This window comes from Oryctolagus cuniculus, chromosome 12 (assembly GCF_051225735.1).
Source record: "Oryctolagus cuniculus isolate XC-2025 breed Fujian yellow rabbit chromosome 12, ASM5122573v1, whole genome shotgun sequence".
Classification (NCBI taxonomy): Eukaryota; Metazoa; Chordata; class Mammalia; order Lagomorpha; family Leporidae; genus Oryctolagus; species Oryctolagus cuniculus.
The window spans coordinates 2,880,083-2,897,413 of record NC_142878.1 but is presented as its reverse complement, the minus strand read 5'-3'; the positions used below and the strand labels follow the sequence as shown (position 1 = coordinate 2,897,413).

The 17,331-nt window shown below is 63.0% G+C and overlaps 1 protein-coding gene across 2 annotated transcripts in view; it reads right to left on the bottom strand.

Annotated features, from left to right (window-relative positions):
• Window positions 1-11,193: 11,193 nt before the first annotated feature.
• SLCO3A1 (solute carrier organic anion transporter family member 3A1) overlaps window positions 11,194-17,331 on the bottom strand; it is a 158,203-nt gene continuing 152,065 nt past the window's right edge. For both annotated transcript variants that reach the window (XM_070053479.2, XM_089311089.1), the window contains one exon: window positions 11,194-11,708. In XM_070053479.2, the coding sequence (XP_069909580.2) occupies window positions 11,626-11,708 (83 nt within the window). In that variant the 3' untranslated portion in view covers window positions 11,194-11,625. The remainder of the gene's footprint in view (window positions 11,709-17,331) is intronic.

The window sequence follows — 17,331 nt, the reverse complement described above, 5'->3', positions numbered from 1 at the left end:
CACTCCTAGTCTGTTCACAGCTGTGAAGAGCAAATCAAGATGCCATCCCCCAAATCCAGCGTGGAATGTTTTCATGTTCCGGAAAGAAATCCTAAGCACCTTAGCTCTCTCGCTGCCCCCAAGCCCTGGGCCCGAGCCCCTGACCCCACTCCCGTCCCCGTTCTGGATCCCATGTATGAACGCGGTCAGCGGTGTGGCCCTGCTGACTGCCACGGTGTTCGCCAGGTGCACCCCTGCCGAGCCCTAACCGGTGCCTCACTCCTTCCCATGGTGGAGCGAGGCTCCACGTTGATCCCACCCAGCAGTTTGCCTGTCCGTCCGCCATTCCTCCCGTGTGGCAGCCCTAAGCTTGGCTGTAGACCTGTAAGCCCCGTGACGTCACGTCGGGGGCACCATGCGTCTCAGTCGCCCGCTGCAGCCAGATGCTGACGGTCAGCGCAGGCCCTGGCCTTGGGCTCCGGAAGCCCCTCCCTCCGCCCAGGTACATCCTTTGTTTGCTGGGGCCCGAGCAGAGCTGCCTGGCGGCTGTCAGAAAGCAGCCGCCTGTGTGTGCGTGGCCACCGAGGCACATCCGCAGATCCGTGGGGGCACCAGGAGCTGGGCGCACAGCAGGCCCTGGTGGGTTTCTCCAGACACACGTGGACCTTGGTCTCGGCAAGCAGGCCCGGCTGCCAGCCCAAAGCCACGCTCCCTGTTTCCCATGCCGGCACCTGCTCCTGCAGCCGGGAGAGGCCTGGCCTGGAAGCCTGTTTTGTCCTGGACCCACAGCAGGTGGAAGCCTAGCCCACGGAGCAGGCCCACGGCCCCTTCCGCGGAGAAGCAGGAGTGGACCTGGCTGCAGTCGGGTGGAGCAGCCCATCTGCGCGACCCTGGCAGACAGGAAGGAAGACGTTCGAATGAAACCCACCCTCTTCCCTACCCGGGCCCGTGTCCGTGGGCTGGGTTCCTGCTTCAGTCTCGGGCCTGTCCATCAGGGAGGTCACTGGCTCAGGTCACCCTCAGTAGTGCCAGCGGAGGGGCTGAGGACAGGGCACAGGTTCCTGACGACAGGAGAAGCACAGCTGGCTCTGTCCCGTCAGCCACGGCAGCCAGCCACCCACCCGGCGTCCACGTCCCCTGGCAGACCGGGTCTCCCGTGCAGGGCCCGCTGGCTGCGTTTCAGTGGTGTGGTGGCTGGCGTTTTAACCACAGGGATCTGGAGCCTGGAGAGTCTGGCTGGGCCCAGCCAGGGGTTAAAAGCGGAGCAAGCGTTCTCAGGAGAGCGGTGGGAAGGCTTTGGTCTGAAGTGGAGATGGGGGGTGACGGATGTCACATGTGGGTGCACACAGGGAAGAGGCGCAGGGGGGGCAGGCAGCGCACAGGACCGCGCGGGGAGCAGCGCCGTCCTCCCAGGCGGCTGGGCATAACCCCTTGGGTTCTTTGAACGCATGGTTGTCCTGAGGAGCCAGGGACTGGGATCAAGCAGCAGGCAGTGCCGCCGAATGGGACCAAGGAAGCCGAGAGCCCAGGGGCCGGGGGCGTGGAGCGGCCACTCCGTCCTCCCACTCTGGGTCTCCAGCTGGCGGCGCCGGCACAGGGTCGGCTCCTCCGGGACTCTCCGGAGCTCAGGGTCGGGAGGGGCTCGGGGCTGTGACGTGTTGGTCGGCTCACCGCATGCTGGGAGGCTGGAGACGGCAGCGTTCCTTTTCCTCTGGCCGCGGGGCTGGGCAGTTCAGGACGAAGCTGCCGGCAGAGTCTGGTTCACAGGGGCCGGCTTCTCGCTGCGTCGGGGCTTCTCCCTGAGGACACTCGGTCCCATTCACGCGCTCTGCCCTGGTGACCCGGCTGCCTCCCCGTGTCACCTCGGAGACGGGTTTCAGCTTGTGGATTTGGGGGACACAAGCATTCAGACCATCGTGGCGGCGGAAAACCCCAGCTCCAGCCGGGTGAGCCATTAAGGACAGGTGTCTCCCCGGTAACCAGAAGCGAGGGCTGGGCTAGGACCCAGGCCTGTGGTGGCGATGGCTCTGCCAGCGGCCGTCCTCTCCGCACCCTACGACTCCTTCGTGCAGGGCTGTAGGGCGGCAGCCACGAGCAACCAGAGTGGAGAGTTTGCGTTCCTTGGAGAGAGAAGTGTCGGCACGAAGCCCTTCCTGGGTGACACCAGCCCACTCTCAGCCAGAGTCAATCTCTGGTGAGACCTGAGCCTACCAGCTCCATGCTCTCTGACCAAGAGGGCATGGGACGGAAGTCCAGGGGTTGGCGGAGGCACCACCCCGCCCCTGCTCCTGGGGACGAGCCCGCTGCCCACAGGGTCTGTGCGTTAGCTGGCTTTGTGATCACGGGGAAACTCCTTTGGCTCATGGTTCTGGAGGTTCCAGGCCCAGGCTGGCTTGGCCTCGGGGTGGCTCAGTGGAGACACAGCCAGGAACGCCCGCCCCTCCCTGGCGTTGTCCTTATAAAGCCCGGGGGGTCTGATCACAGGCCCCACCCAACAGCGTACTCTAGTCTGACGTCTCCCAGAATCTCGCCGCGTCTGCTTGCTCCTGGTGCCATCGATACAGACGTTGGGACCAAACTCCTGAGTTCTGGGGGACAAACATTCAAACCATAGCCGACCTCGTGGGCCAGGAGTGCGTCTGGGGCTGCCTGGGTGACGGGGTCTCTGAACCAGCTCGCCCTGTTCGTCCATGATCAAGGCTCTGGCACTCAGCGCCTGCCCAACCTGCTTTGCAACATCGGCACACCCGCTGGGGTGTTCCTGTCTGTTTCCACGTAAATGAATTCTTACTTTGCATAGGCTGGTTTGTAATTGAAACCCGTCACCTTTAGAAATAGGGATTTGCCTGTCTTACCAGAAACATCAAGTTGCCATAAAACCAGATGCAGTGAAGAATCTTTGTTAAATCCGTCCGGGCACTGCTGCCTGCAGAGGCCCTGACCCAGGGCGGCTCCTGGGTGTGAGCGCGAGGTGAGCAAGCGTTGGGAAGTGGGAGGGCCGTGCCGGCCCCGGCTTTGTCTTCACCCTCAGCAGGTGCACCAATCGGAACTGAAAAGCAGGACAGCATCCCTGCTGTGTGGCTCAGTGCCATCACCACCATGGGCCCCACAAGTGTGGGCAGCCCACAAACCAACCCTGCACCGGGCGGCCACCCTGCGGTGCCCACCCTGTGTCCTAGCACTGAGGCCGTGAATGTGGTGGCGGTGGTGGTGGTGGTGAGGGCCTTGACGTCATTTGCTGAATGTGGGGCCGTTTGTCAGGGTCAAAGCATGCGTGCACTTGGGGGGCACTGGCTGTGTGAGCCAGAGCGCCTTGACCTAGAAGAAGAGAAAAGGGGGAGAGTCACGTGGCGATGGAAAAGCAACACGTCCAAGGTCAAGTTCAGAGTGTCCAAGGTCAAGTTCAGAGCGTCCAGGTGCGGATCTCATGGGTGTGTCCGTCTGGGAAAATTCCCTACGGCAGGTGCACTTCTCTGTGAGTACCTCCTCCCTGGAAGTGGCTTTCTGAGTGATGAAGAACTCAGGGGAGCAGCAGGTGGCCACTCAGGGAAGGGTCATCGGGAGTGGTGAGGACAGACTCGGCCCTGGGGGGTTTTCAGATCCAGCTGGTGACAGGTAGCGAGCAAGCCACCAGAAGCCCCTGGAGTGAGGGCAAGAGGCAGCCGGGGCAGCGGAGGGACCGGCTCGGCAGGAAGTGCCCGGAACAGCGAGCTGCACACCATGGCTCAGGACACAGCCCCTGGCCCTGTTGGGGTTACCCTGGCATCCACAAGATGCAGGCAGAGGTGGGCGCAGGAGAACCGGGCCAGGGCGCGAGGCACCTGGGGCTGGGGTGTGGAGTGGGTCCCCTCTGTGCCGGTTCCCCAGGTCCCGTCTGTGGCATGTGTGGGTGCTGCCAGCAGGGGCAGCCCTGCCTGTTTCCAGGGTGTAACTGCTCCTGCCACGGCCGATTTCAAGCCACTGATGACCTGAGGTCGGCTCACAGAGCTCTAGAATTTGCCAGGTGACATCAGCCGCCTGGTCCCTGGAGATGCACTGCCTCCCGCCACTCTGTCCAGCAGGGCCGTCCTGCTCGCTTGTCCCCAGGTGCCCGGGGCACAGGGCCTGGCCTAGCTCTGTAGGGTCCCACGCCCGGGGCTGTGCTGTCCTCCCAGCCTGGGGAGCCTGTTCTCATTGGTGGCTGTGCTTCAGCGGGAGCCGATGAGCTCCCTGACCCCATCCAGCTGTGACTCTTGCATGGCCACTGTGCCCGGGGGCCTTCGCTTTCCCCATGGCTCTTTGACCTCTCCTGTCGCCCCCTCCCCAGAGCCACCAGCACCGGTGGCCTCTCTGGTGGGGGCAAGGCGAACACTGAGAGAAACAGATGTATATTTCCTTTTATAACTTTTAAAAAAATATTTATTTATTTGAATGGCAGTGTTACAGAGAGAGAGGCAGTGAGGGGGAGAGAGAGAGAGATCTTCCGTCCTCTGGTTCACCCCCTAAATGGCCACAGTGGCCAGGGCTGGACCAGACCAAAGCCGGGGACCAGCAGCTTCGTCTGCTTCCCTTGAGGGGCTGCAGTACTTGGGCATCTTCCGTTGCCTTCCCAGGTGCACCAGCAGGGAGCTGGGTAAGAAGTAGAGCAGCCGGGACTTGAACTGGCGCCCACATGGGATGCCAGCATCGTAGGTGGCGGTTTAAGCCAGAACACAGGCCCTGACTGATGACGTTCCCAAAGCACCCTTCTCTCGCTCTGATACAGTGATGGGTCCCGGGCTGGCGGGAGGAACGGGAGGGGCTGCACACAGAGCATGGCCAAGTGGCTCATCTTCCCTTTTCCCCACCTGAGAGGCCAGCAGCAATATCCACTGGGTTCTGGCTCCTCCCGCCCGACAATAAGAACATGACCCCTTCCGGGAGCAGAAGGGACGCTCCCTACACCTGCGTGAGGCGCACAGACGTGGACGCTGCACCCACCTGCGGGCGGTGCACAGCGAGTCTCCCGGTAAACGGCAGAGCCCTGAAGGGACCGGGCGTGTTCCCGACGCTTGACACCTTGTTCAGCTGTGGGGACTCCTCGGGGCGAGGGTGGCGGTGCTGTCCTGCCCGCCCGTCCCCAGGGGCATGCACAGTGAGGCTCTGTGTCCCCGGCACCTGCCTCACCCCAGCAGCCCCGTGAGTGCACGTCCGAGGACGGAACCCCGGTGGTGGTTGTAAAGCGACTGCTGGATGATGTCCTTGACTTCCTGGGTCACGGTGGTCTTTTCTCAGAGAGAGAGGGATGGGAGATTCCCTGGGCCCCGCCCTGTGCCTGTCCCGGCTCCCTGTCTGCAGGCCTCTCATCGCTCCTGGTGCGGGGACGCTCCTGTCCTTGCTGGGAGGGGTGGGACTTCTCTTGGCTCCACTCAGCGTCCTCAGCCTGGTGGTGCCTCCCGGGGTCTGTGGGACGTGACCACCCTTAGGAACTGAGAGTGGGGCTCATTTCTCCCGTGTGTGTGGGGGACCCCCTCCCCCAAAGCCCATGCTCTGGACAGCTTTGAACTTGGGGAAGAGAACTGGGCCCTAGGAACTGGAGGTCACTGGCTGGCAGTGACCTCTGGGTGGGCTCTTGAGGAAAAGGACGTGGCCGAGCTGCAGCCCACAAACCCCATCGCACGTGGGGCTGACTCATGTGGGAGCAGGAAGGGGGTGCTCCAAGCTCACCTGTTCCTCTTGGGACCAGAGCATGACGGCGATTCTAGCTGAGTGATGCCGAAGGCTGGAGTGGGAGGGGACCCTCAAAGCCACCACCTGTTCCCTCCCTCTGAGCCGCAAGGGCCTGTGTCCATGACCGTGGTGGCTGGAATGCCCACCAGCGGTGACCGCTGTGTTCCCCTTCCTCTCCTGCGAAGTGTCAGCTGGCCCAGGAAACGAGGGGTAGAAGCCGGGCGCTTCTGGGCTGCGGAGGGTGGTAGTGGGGTGGATGCTGGCTCCACCGTCCTCCCTCCCCAGCCACCACTGGATGAAGCCCCTGCCGTGGGGCCCCCGGGCCGGGGAGAGGATAACCGGAGGGCCGCAGTCACCCGTGTCTGTCTGCCTGGCTGGGGAGCTCTGCAGAGCCCACCTGGCGTGGGAGGCACGGGATAGAAATGCCTGCTTGGCATGTTGGGGGCAGAAATATCCTGACACCACCTCCTGCCTTCCTACAGTCCCCAGCCACAGCAGCCAGCTCCGACAGCCCCCAGCCACAGAAGAGAGCGTGGGGGTGGCGGGGGTGCTAGGGGTGGAACCAGCTCCAAGAGCAGAGTGAGGGGGCACGGGCTGCACTGGGGACCTCGCTCCTGTCTCTAGATCTCACAGCATAAAGAGAAAAAGCAGTGGTGGCGGCTGTTTCCGGGGCAGCCAGGTCAGACTTGCCCAGGGACCCTTTCCTGCCCTCTGGTGGGGACCCCGCGTGAGGAGCCATGCGCCCGTCTCTTCATCCTCCAGCGGGGTCTGCTGTCCTGTTCTCACCTGCATGGTCCCCTTGAGAGCCACTGGACACAAAGGCAATTTGAGCAGAAGTGAACCGCGGTCCAGTTTAATTAAAACTCCAGTCCCAGCCACAGGAGCCCTGGAGGCAGCCGTCAGAAGCCACGTGTGGCTTGTGGCTGCCACACTAACCAGAGACACGTGGGCCACTGCACCGCCACTGGCAGCTCTGTGGACCAGCACCGGGGCCTTTCCTGCTGCTCCTGCTGCTGAGACAATGACCTCTGCCCACCCCACCCTGCCCCCGCCCGAGCACGTGGAGTCCAAGGTGGCCTTTCTCTGGACGTGGCCACGCTGGGTACTTCTGCCCTCCATACTGCTCTGTCACCTTCACTGCTTCTGCCTCTTCAGTACTGTGTGGGAGGACATGGGCCAGGGGCACGAAGCTGCCTCCACCTCATGTCTCCGTGAGGCTGGAATCGCCCCATGATGTGGGCATCCAGTGTCCAGCAGAGCCCGCAGGTGAGCCACGTGACATCTGAGTGTGTGGACAACCGGGTGGGCCTCCCAGTGGCTGGTTGTCTCGCTGATTTGCAACAGAAGGTTTCTGGGCCGGCGCCGCGGCTCACTAGGCTAATCCTCCGCCTGCGGCGCTGGCACCCCAGGTTCTAGTCCTGGTTGGGGCGCCGGCGGTCATGGCAGTTTAGGGCACTGCCTGTTCCTGTGAAGGACTTTGAGCATCTAATTCCTTTTATTTATTTATTTATTATGATTTTTAAAGTTTTTTTTAAAAGGATTTGTTTATTTTGAAAGAGTCACAGAGAGAAGGGGAGAGAGAGAAAGAGGTCTTCCATCCACTGGTTCAATCCCAAGATGGCCACAAGGGCCACGAGCTCCATCCGGGTCTCCCATGTGGGTGCAGGGGTCCAAGCACCTGGGCCATCTGCTGCTGCTTTCCCAGGCCACTGGCCGGGAGCTGGGTCAGAAGTGGAGCAGCCAGGACTCGAACCAGTGCCCACATGGGATGCTGGCACTGCAGGTGGTGGCCTTACCCACTGTGCCACAGTGCCGGTCCCTAACTCCTCTCGTTGTTTGTCATTATTTATTAACAATAACGGTTAGCATTCACGGCTACCGCGTACTCTGCAGTGTGCGTGTACAGTGGGCGCTGATCCAGTCGGGCTCTCAGCGGTTCCTCTGCTGGACGTCGCTTCGTGATTGGAGGCTCCAGCCTGAAACACAGGAGGCTGTGCGCTGCAGCCGCCCACTCCGCCTGTGACGCAGGCGTCGCGCTCCGCTGAGCTGGTGCCCATCGCGCAGCCCCTCTCCCCAGCCCTCCAGCCTCCAGGGGCCCCGTTCTGTGCTCAGATCCCTCACGTGAAGGGAGCGAGCAGGGGCCATCTTTCTGTGTCTGTCTCATTTCACGCAACAGACGCCCTGCAGTTCCGTCCATTCTGCCACCCACTACCGAATACGGGATTCCCTGTACCAGGCGTGGGGTCTGCACCCCTCAATTTCCGTATCTGTTCCTCTGGCGCTGGACGCCTTGGCTGACTCCGGGTCATGGCTGACTCCAGGTTGTGGCTGACTCCAGGTCGTGGCTGACTCCAGGTTGTGGCTGACTCCAGGTTGTGGCTGACTCGGGGTCGTGGCTGACTCCAGGTTGTGGCTGACTCCAGGTTGTGGCTGACTCGGGGTCGTGGCTGACTCCAGGTCGTGGCTGACTCCAGATCATGGCTGACTCCAGGTCATGGCTGACTCCAGGTTGTGGCTGTGTGAACGGTGGGGCAGGCGCTGCTCGTACACTGGGCTCCTAGCCCTCGGCCGTGTCCCAGGAGTGGTGTTGCTGGCCGGCGTGGGACGCCTGCTTCCAGCTTTTGGAGGACTCGCACATCCTCCACACACGCCCGCGAGGATAGGCCCCCTCTCCTCCACGTCCTCACCAGCGTTTGCCACTGTCGATTTGGTCATCACTGTTGTGACCTGGAGTTCTGACTTGCATTTCCCTGCTGGCCAGTGGCACGGGCTCGCCTCTTCGTGTCTTCATTGGCCGTTTCTGCTTCTTCTACCCAGAGAGATCCCTTCAGGTCCTCTGCCCATTTCTGAACTCCATGAGTTGTGTCTGTGTCGAGGTTTTTGAGATCCTGATACGGTGTAGATATTAACCCTTTGTTGGTAAGTGTGACGTGGTCTCCGTGGCAGGTGCTGATCCTGTGTGACGTGGTCTCTGTGGTAGGCGCTGATCCTGTGTGACATGTTCTCTGTGGTAGGCTCTGATTCTGAGTGACGTGGTCTCTGTGGCAGGTGCTGATCCTGTGTGGTGTGGTCTCCGTGGCAGGCGCTGATCCTGTGTGACGTGGTCTCTGTGGTAGGCGCTGATCCTGTGTGACGTGTTCTCTGTGGTAGGCTCTGATTCTGAGTGACGTGGTCTCTGTGGCAGGTGCTGATCCTGTGTGACGTGGTCTCCGTGGCAGGTGCTGATCCTGTGTGATGTGGTCTCCGTGGCAGGTGCTGATCCTGTGTGACGTGGTCTCCGTGGCAGGTGCTGATCCTGTGTGATGTGGTCTCTGTGGCAGGCGCTGATCCTGTGTGACGTGGTCTCCATGGCAGGCTCTGATCCTGTGTGACGTGGTCTCCATGGCAGGCTCTGAACCTGTGTGATGTGGTCTCCGTGGCAGGTGCTGATCCTGTGTGGTGTGGTCTCCAGGCAGGCTCTGATCCCGTGTGACGTGGTCTCTGTGGCAGGCTCTGATCCTGTGACGTGGTCTCCATGGCAGGTGCTGATCCTGTGACATGGTCTCCATGGCAGGTGCTGATCCTGTGTGACATGGTCTCTGTGGGCTCGGCTGTGATCCTGTGTGACGTGGTCTCCGTGGCAGGTACTGATCCTGTGTGACATGGTCTCCGTGGCAGGCGCTGATCCTGTGTGACGTGGTGTCCATGGGCTTGGCTGTGATCAGGGCGGTGCCTCCTGCAGACTTTGCTCAGGCAACTTCTCCCAAGGTCCCGAGAACCCGGGCCTTGGAAGCAGGCAACGAGGAGACTGGGCCTGGAGGTGGGAGGGTGCACGGCGTAGCCAGCTGTGGGTCCCGCCCAAGCCGAGCCGGGGAGGGGAGACTCACAGGAGGGCCTCGGGTCCTGGCCGGAGGAGAGGGTTTCATTTCCTGTGTGCTGGTCTTTGGACAGCTGAAGAATGCGCTCCCCTCCCACGGGCACCAAGACCGCTCACCCCAAGCCGCTGGACCCTGACTGCCCCAGTCTTCCCCACAGGGAGCTCTAGCTTGTCAGATGGACACGCCCAGGTCACCTCTCCGGGGCTGTGGCAGGGCAGCCACTGCCTCCCCAGGGGCCCTCTGGCCCCACACAACCCAGCCTGCCTGAGGGTGCAGTCTGGGTGGCTCCCAGCAGGCACGGGGGTCTGGTCCTGATCCAGACCCACCTGGGCCTCGGGGGAGGCACTGACCAGTGGTGTGGTGGAGGGAAGCACCCCAAGCTTTCACTGGCTCACCCCGCCTACCAGACCCCAAGCCGCTTAACCCCTGGAGTGCCAGTCGTTTCTCTGTTTTCTTGGGGAGGGGGTTCAAGAAAGACCATAGGGCTGTCGGCCAGTGTGGCTCGTCCAGAGGTGGGGACAAGCACGCATGCTCAGTTCTGGCCTCCCTTGGTCATGGAAGACCGCGTGGTTAGCGGGCTCTGGGGTCTGCCCCCCTGCCGGCCACGCTGTCTCCCTTTGTAGCCTACTGCATAGACATCCACTAATGCCACTAAAATAGATAGCACACTTCTGTGTCAAAGGCGTTACCTCAAGCATGGTGAAAATGACACAAGGCAAAACTACCAGGCAGGGAGGGCCTCTCACAAGACAGGGAATGCCGCACCCAAGCCTGTATGGGGCTGACACAGAACCAGTGCTGTCGGTGCCGAGCACGCCGGGGTCCAGGGAATAGGGGGTGTGGGGCCATATCAGGGCCTGCCCAGCCCAGCGTCTGCCCGGGGAGCCCCACGAGGAAGCCTGGAGGATGCGACCCCTGTGGGGACGAGCAGGACGGGGAAGGCACCGCATGGGGACCGTCACGGGCAGGGTGTTCAGTCACAGTAGGAAGTGGAGTCTGGTGAGCTAATCCCAGACAGCTCTGTGGTTCTCCAGGACCTCTGCCCTGGGCGTGGAGGGGTGTGCAGGGGTTAAATAGAGGGGGGCAGGGGGATGTGTGGGAGTTAAATGGAGGGGGTGGGAGGTGCAGGAGTTAAATGGAGGGAAAAGCCACAGCCCCGGGGGCAGCAGCCTGGACGTCTGACCTGCAGGCCTGGAGCCTGGGCAGCAGCCCTGACCGCGTCCCCATCCCTGTCCCCGTCCCTGTCCCCGTCCTCCGCGTCTCCATCGGAGTTGCAGGGCAGAGGACGCTGAAGTCGCATCTCCTGGGGCGTTTTATGCCCCAGAGAGTAAATCGCGCGGCTTTGCAACAAATGAATGAATAAATGATGGGGAGAGGCTGTCAAACAGCCACCAAGGCACCCATGGCCTGGTTCCCAGGCCTCAGACAGCGCAAAACCCAGGCTGAAAAGACGCTCGGGGCCCAGGTGTGTGCGGGCTTCCAGGCACGCTGGTGGACAAGCCCTGGGGAGCTCAGCCGCACAGGACGAGGGGGCTGGAGAGGCCGGGACCCTGGCTGGAAGGGGGCCAGTCAGCCCCGCAAGAGGGGGGCAGCCATCCCGGGTCTCAACCCCCAGAGAGAGGGGGTGGGGGAGGGAGGTCGCACCAGGATCGCAGCCTGAGACAGGGAATGATTAAAATAGTGCTTTTAATGCGACTCTGCAAATGTACAGCTGGCCTTCGTTTCCCCGCCCGCACACGGCTCCTCTGCACAAGGCGAGCTGCCCAGAGCGCCCGCCGTGGCCCGTGGCCCTCTCTGAGCAGTGCGGGAGGGCTGCCCCTCGGCGGTGGAATAGGGACGCCGTCCCACACGGGGCTTTCCTGAAGCGTGTCGGCCCCGTGGCAGGAGGGGATGAGCGCCCCGCTATGCCCGCTCCAAGGGACGCCTGGCCTCGTCCCCTCCTTGGTCCTCGTCACAGGCCTGTGCTGGCCTCAGAGGACCACACTGGCTGGACGGCCCCTGCGGGGACCCTCGGGGGCTCGGGCCGGGGGGCACTCGGGCAGGCCCGCGAGGTCTCGGCTGGGGTGCGCTGCTGTCTGCCGGAGGAGGAGGAGGAGGGCTTTCAGCTTCGCACAAAGGAGTCTTCGGAGGGCGACCGGGACTCGGGGCGGGCCTTCTGGGTCTCCATGTCTTGGTACTCCGTGCCTAAGGGAGGGGGGGGAGGAGCCAAGAGGAAAAAGAGATTGGTCTGTCCTGGTCTTCCTGTCCTGGGGAGGCGTCCGTCTAGCGAGGCCCCGGGGCCGGAGGCCGCAGCCATAAGGAGCCGGTGTTGGTTCCCATCACCCCAGGGGCCAGAGCCCTCTTAAAAGGCCCCTCCCACCCCCTCATGGGGGTCTCTGGAGGGGATGAGCAGGTGTATCCGTCATCAGCGTAAGCGTGTCTGTGTTGGTCATGGGCACACACCCCGTGCCACCAAGCCTCACTTCTGACCTGGGGGCCTGTGTGCGAGGACGCCACCTGCCTGGCAAGCTCGTGGTCCCTCTGTGACCACTGGGAGCCGGCGTCGGGCGCTCGGCCACAGGCTCCCCTCCGCCGGGGCCCCACTTCCAAAGTAGACACCGTGGCTTCGCTGCGGGGGCACCGGACACTGCGCAGGTGTATGGAGGACGGGCAGGGTGGGGGAGGGGAGGGGCACACGTCCTCGCTCACTTGTCCACCTTCGATGGTGACCTGGTGGTACCGAGGGTGACACTCCTGTCCCCGGGACTCTGGAGCTGGGGCCTGGCCTCTGAGTGCAGGGACAGGTGGAGCTCGCTCCCCCGGCAGTCCTGGGGGGAGGGGGCCGAGAGCTGGGCTCACACAGGATGCTGGGCTGCAGGGGTGCCGGAGCCAGTGTGCCGGCCTCCGTGTCTAACCGTGGGCGTGACCTGTGGTTTTCCCTTGGGACTCCTGCGCCTGCAGGCGGATCCTGGAACCTCTCTGAGAAGTGAGGGGCCCCCGTGGGAGCTGCCCTCTGGCACACGCTTGCTCCGTGGGCTCCGCCGAGGCTCCCCGAGGCGCGGGGTCCCTGTTTGCACCCGGCTGGCTTGGGGGCCACTCGGAGCTCTCCGGCCCACTGTGTGACCCTGGGAAGCTGGGGCTCACTGGGCTTCGTTTCTTGCTGTCACCTCACAGGGCTGGGGGGTGCAGGGTGCAGGCGGGACCGTGGTTCACAGCACTGGGCACTGGGCTGGCAGGCTCTCAGCTCCCTCGGGCCCCTGCCCCCTTCCCTCTGCGCACCGTGTGAACATCCTCGTGTTCCTCCTGTAAGGCAACTTCCTTCCTTATATCGTCCATCCTGTGGCCTGAGGCTTGCAGGCTGCGGCCGTGTGCGCCCACGGAATCACTGGGTCTGGCTCCGCCTGGGCACCCAAGGGCGGGGCTCCAAAATCGGTGAATCCATGTGGATGATGGGTAAGGAGCCACGTGGCCCCAGGCTGCACAATGCTCCCCTGGCCTGCACGCTTAGAGTCTCAGCTCCGGGAAATCTGCCAGAGACCCTGCCCGACCCCATTCCCGGGGCGGCAGCGCGGCTCTGCGCAAGTCTCAGCTGGCGGAACTGGGACCCCGCTGTCCCACGGTCACAGCAAAGACACCGTCGCTTCTGCGGGAGGGAGAGAGCGGAGACGTAGACGCCCCTGCAGGCTCTGCTCCCCAGAGCGTGGAGTCGGAGAGCAGGGGAACACCCGGCCGGTGACCAGCGCTCGTGACCGAGGCCATGGCTGAGCTGGGCTCCTGAGCAGTGCTGGGCGCAGCAGGCGTCACCGAGGCACCGAGGGCCTCCTGGCCCCTTGTGCCCGGAAGCACGTTCCAGAACGCGCTAGAGGTGGGATCTGCTGCTGCTTACCTGACCGCTGTGGGAGTAGCGGATCCCTGACCCAGTGGATCCGGGTCAGACCAGGAGTGGCTAGGGGAGGAGGGATGCCCTGGGGTCCCGGCGTTGTGTCAGGGAGCAGGTGCTGGGGCCCGCAGTGCACCTGGGCCGGGAGCTTCCTGGCGAGGCTGCCCCGCAGGGCAGGGAGCAGGGAGCGTGGAGCCATGGCGGAGACAAGGACTTGGGGTCTGAATCTCAGCTCCAGCTGTGACCTTGAGCCAATTCTGGAGTCTCGTCCTCCTCCTCTCCACAAGGAAGCCTACGACCACCCCTGCCTGGTGGCTTGCCTTTGAGATGACACAGGTGAACACGCGTACCAAGCTCAGGCCGGCGGCTGGGCACTGGCAGGGCCTGGCGGGCGTCGGCGGCTGTGGCAGGCCTATGGCTGATGCTGTGGTTGGCGCCTGCTGAGGACTCCGCCCGCGTGTCTGTGCTGGGGGCGGGATTCGTTCTCTGGATTCCTCGTGTCCGGTGCCTGTCTCCCCCTCACACAGTCACTGCCATCTTCCGGGGGGGGGGCGCGACTGCTCTGGCTGCACCCCGGGGGTGGATTGTGTGGAGTAGTCTGTCCCCTTCAGTCTTAAACCCTGACAGCAAAGAGGTGCCCGCTTCCCTCTCCAACAGCGGGGAAACACTCACGGATTCTTGTGGCCAGGGACACGCGGGCTCCTGCACACCACAGGCACAGACCCTTGGGACGCGTGGCCTGCAGCCCCCCCCCCCTGCTCAGTTCCCAGCACCTGCTGCTGCCTCGGGCCTCGGCCTGTGCTGTGCTCTGGAGTGGACAGCTGCCCACTCTGGCCTCTGTGGCCACATCCCACCAGGGTGCATTTACGAGTGAGGCTCTGGTGCAACAGGGCCATTGTGTGCTCACTCCTGCCGCCCACTGTGCACACTCCTGCTGCCTGTGATGCTCACGCCCACCATGCACACTCCCCTGTGTGCTCACACCTGTGCACACTCCAACCTGTGTGCTCACACCCACCTTGCACACTCCCCCTGTGTGCTCACACCTGTGCACACTCCCCCTGTGTGCTCACACCTGTGCACACTCCCCCTGTGTGCTCACACCCACCTTGCACACTCCCCCTGTGTGCTCATACCCGTGCACTCCCCCTTGGAGCTCACACCTGTGCACACTCCTGCTGCCTGTGATGCTCATGCCCACCATGCACACTCCCATGTGCTCACACCTGTGCACACTCCCCCTGTGTGCTCACACCCACCTCACACACTCCCCGTGTGCTCACACCCACCTTGCACACTCCCCCGTGGAGCTCACACCTGTGCACACTCCCCCGTGTGCTCACACCCGCCTTGCACACTCCCCCTGTGTGCTCACACCTGTGCACACTCCCCCTGTGTGCTCACACCCGTGCACACTCCCCCTGTGTGCTCACACCCACCTTGCACACTCCCCCTGTGTGCTCACACCAACCTTGCACACTCCCCCTGTGTGCTCCCACCCGTGCACACTCCTGCCCCTGCAGCAGGGCCATATGCCCAGTGTTTCCTGCCTGGCCTGAGTGAAAACTGTGAATTCGCTCTGGTGGCCGTCTCCAGAGCCCCCACTTGTCCCTTCGCCCGGCCTCCCTGGCAGGCAAGCCCTGGTCTTCAGTTTCAAGGTCACCCTGCTTTCTGAGCTGTGCTGGCTCCTGTCACTGTGAGGCAGAACTCGGCACGGGAGTGGGTTCTCTCCAGCCAGCCAGCCGGCTCCACTGACCGTGACCACTGTCCTGCCCTCCCTGTGTTCAGCTATGCCTGGCCCAGGGCCCGGCACATCACCCCAGTTCTAGGCAGAGCAATAAGAGCTAGTGCACCCTCAGCGTGGACCCAGCTCCAACCATGCAGCCCAGAGAACAGCTGTGCTGCCACACAGAGCCCCGAGGTGTGGGGAATCCAGACCCCTGTCCTTCCTGCCAGGAGGGCTGAAGGGGGAGGGGCCGGGCTGGGCAGCTGCTGCCTGTGCTGTGATGTATAGGGAGCCAGAATACTGTCCTGGGGGCTGGGGTCCAGAGGTGGCCAGTCAGCCTCACCTGCTCTGAGCCAGGGAGGCCCTCACAGCTGCTGGGACTTGGTTTGTTGTAAGGAGAGGGCAGAACCGGGTTTTTCTCCTCTCACCCAAACCCACCCCATGGCCCACTGATGGAGCATGTGCAGTGGCTCCGTGGCCCCACTGTGCACTGAGCCCCCCAGGACCCTAGGGCATCTCTGTGCCACCTCCCCTGCCCTGTGCACACTCCCCCTGTGCTCCCTGGGCATGCCGTGGCAGGAGGGTGTGGGTGATTCGTTGCCATGCAGCCGTGGCAGAGCTGTGTGGCTGTCCTGAGGCACATGGGTGTCTTGTGGAAGATGTGTCTGTCAGCAGCCTCAGGCTTGGCTTCGCTGTAGAAGGGCCGGGGATTGGCCATGTTGAGAGTGAGTGTGGGATCTCATATGTGAGAGCAGGGATCTGGCCACATGAGAGTGTGTGGGATCTCACGTGTGAGAGCAGGGATCCGGCCACGTGAGAGTGAGTGTGGGATCTCACGTGTGAGAGCAGGGATCCGGCCACGTAAGAGTGAGTGTGGGATCTCACGTGTGAGAGCAGGGATCCGGCCACGTGAGAGTGAGTGTGGGATCTCACGTGTGAGAGCAGGGATCCGGCCACGTGAGAGTGAGTGTGGGATCTCACGTGTGAGAGCAGGGATCCGGCCACATGAGAGTGAGTGTGGGATCTCATGTGTGAGAGCAGGGATCCGGCCACATGAGAGTGAGTGTGGGATCTCACGTACGAGAGCAGGGATCCGGCCACATGAGTGTGTGGGATCTTACATGTGAGAGCAGGGATCCGGCCATGTGAGAGTGTGTGGGATCTCACGTGTGAAAGCAGGGATTTGACATGTGTGAGGCCCTTACTGTGCTTGGGAAGGGGGTCAGGATCTGACACGCAGACACCACATGGCAAACCTCACAGCTGGCCCTGGAGAAATCGGCTCCTGTGAGGCACAGGGCAGCAGGTGTTGGGGATGGGCCCCTCCGCCCTGCTGCCGAGACCCAGCACTGTCTGGAGGGCCCCTTGGTATTGCTGGCTCATCTCTGCCGCCCAGCCCGGGGCTTCAAGCAGAGCGCTGTGGCCTTCGGCAGGGGGTGACCCCCGGGCCTTGGGGCCTCCCGGGCCTGCTGGGTGCAGTGGGGGAGGGGCAAGGCCTCCTGTCTTCCCCTAGAACTTTTTCAAAACATGTTGCCCTCATATGGGGAGGAAGAGGGGTTCAAGCAGCCTAGAACCCAGCCCCCACCCCTGGCCTCCTGTGGTCTGCCCCAGGCCGCAGCAGGGTGCGCCTGTCTGCCCAGCATGGCGGGGCCCTGGCCTTGCCCACCCCTCACACTGTGTGCTGAGCTCCCAAGGCAGTCTTCAGGAGCCCCCTGCACTCAGACCACACCCCACAGGGCTGAGCAGTGCATCTCACGGTGCAGGAGGGAAAGTCAGACTGGCCCCGTCTTCTCCTCTACTGCAGGAGAGAACCAAAGTGCTAGATGGGGCCGTCGGGTGTTTTCTGGCTCTGTGCAGTCACAAACCACCCATTCACGGCGTGCGTGTGTGGAGATCCGGCCAGCACCTCTCCCCAGCCCCTGGCTGCCCTGTCTTTCGCCGCCTTGTGGATGAGCTAAGTCCACGTGTGGGCTGAACTGCTAGCCTTTGGGGTCTATTCCAGGGCCAGCTGTGTGGCCTGGACAAGGGCCACTGATGCTGTGGACTCTGCGCTGTGTGTGAGCGCCTACACTCGCCTAAGCGCTGCCGCCCATGGGAGTGGCCACGCAAGGCTTCCACGGGGGGCAGTCTACAGTTTTCCATCCCTCACTCTCACCCAAACAGTGGCAGGGTCACCTCTCACTGAGGGTCAGCCACTTTGAAAGCATGCCCAAAGCCCTCCT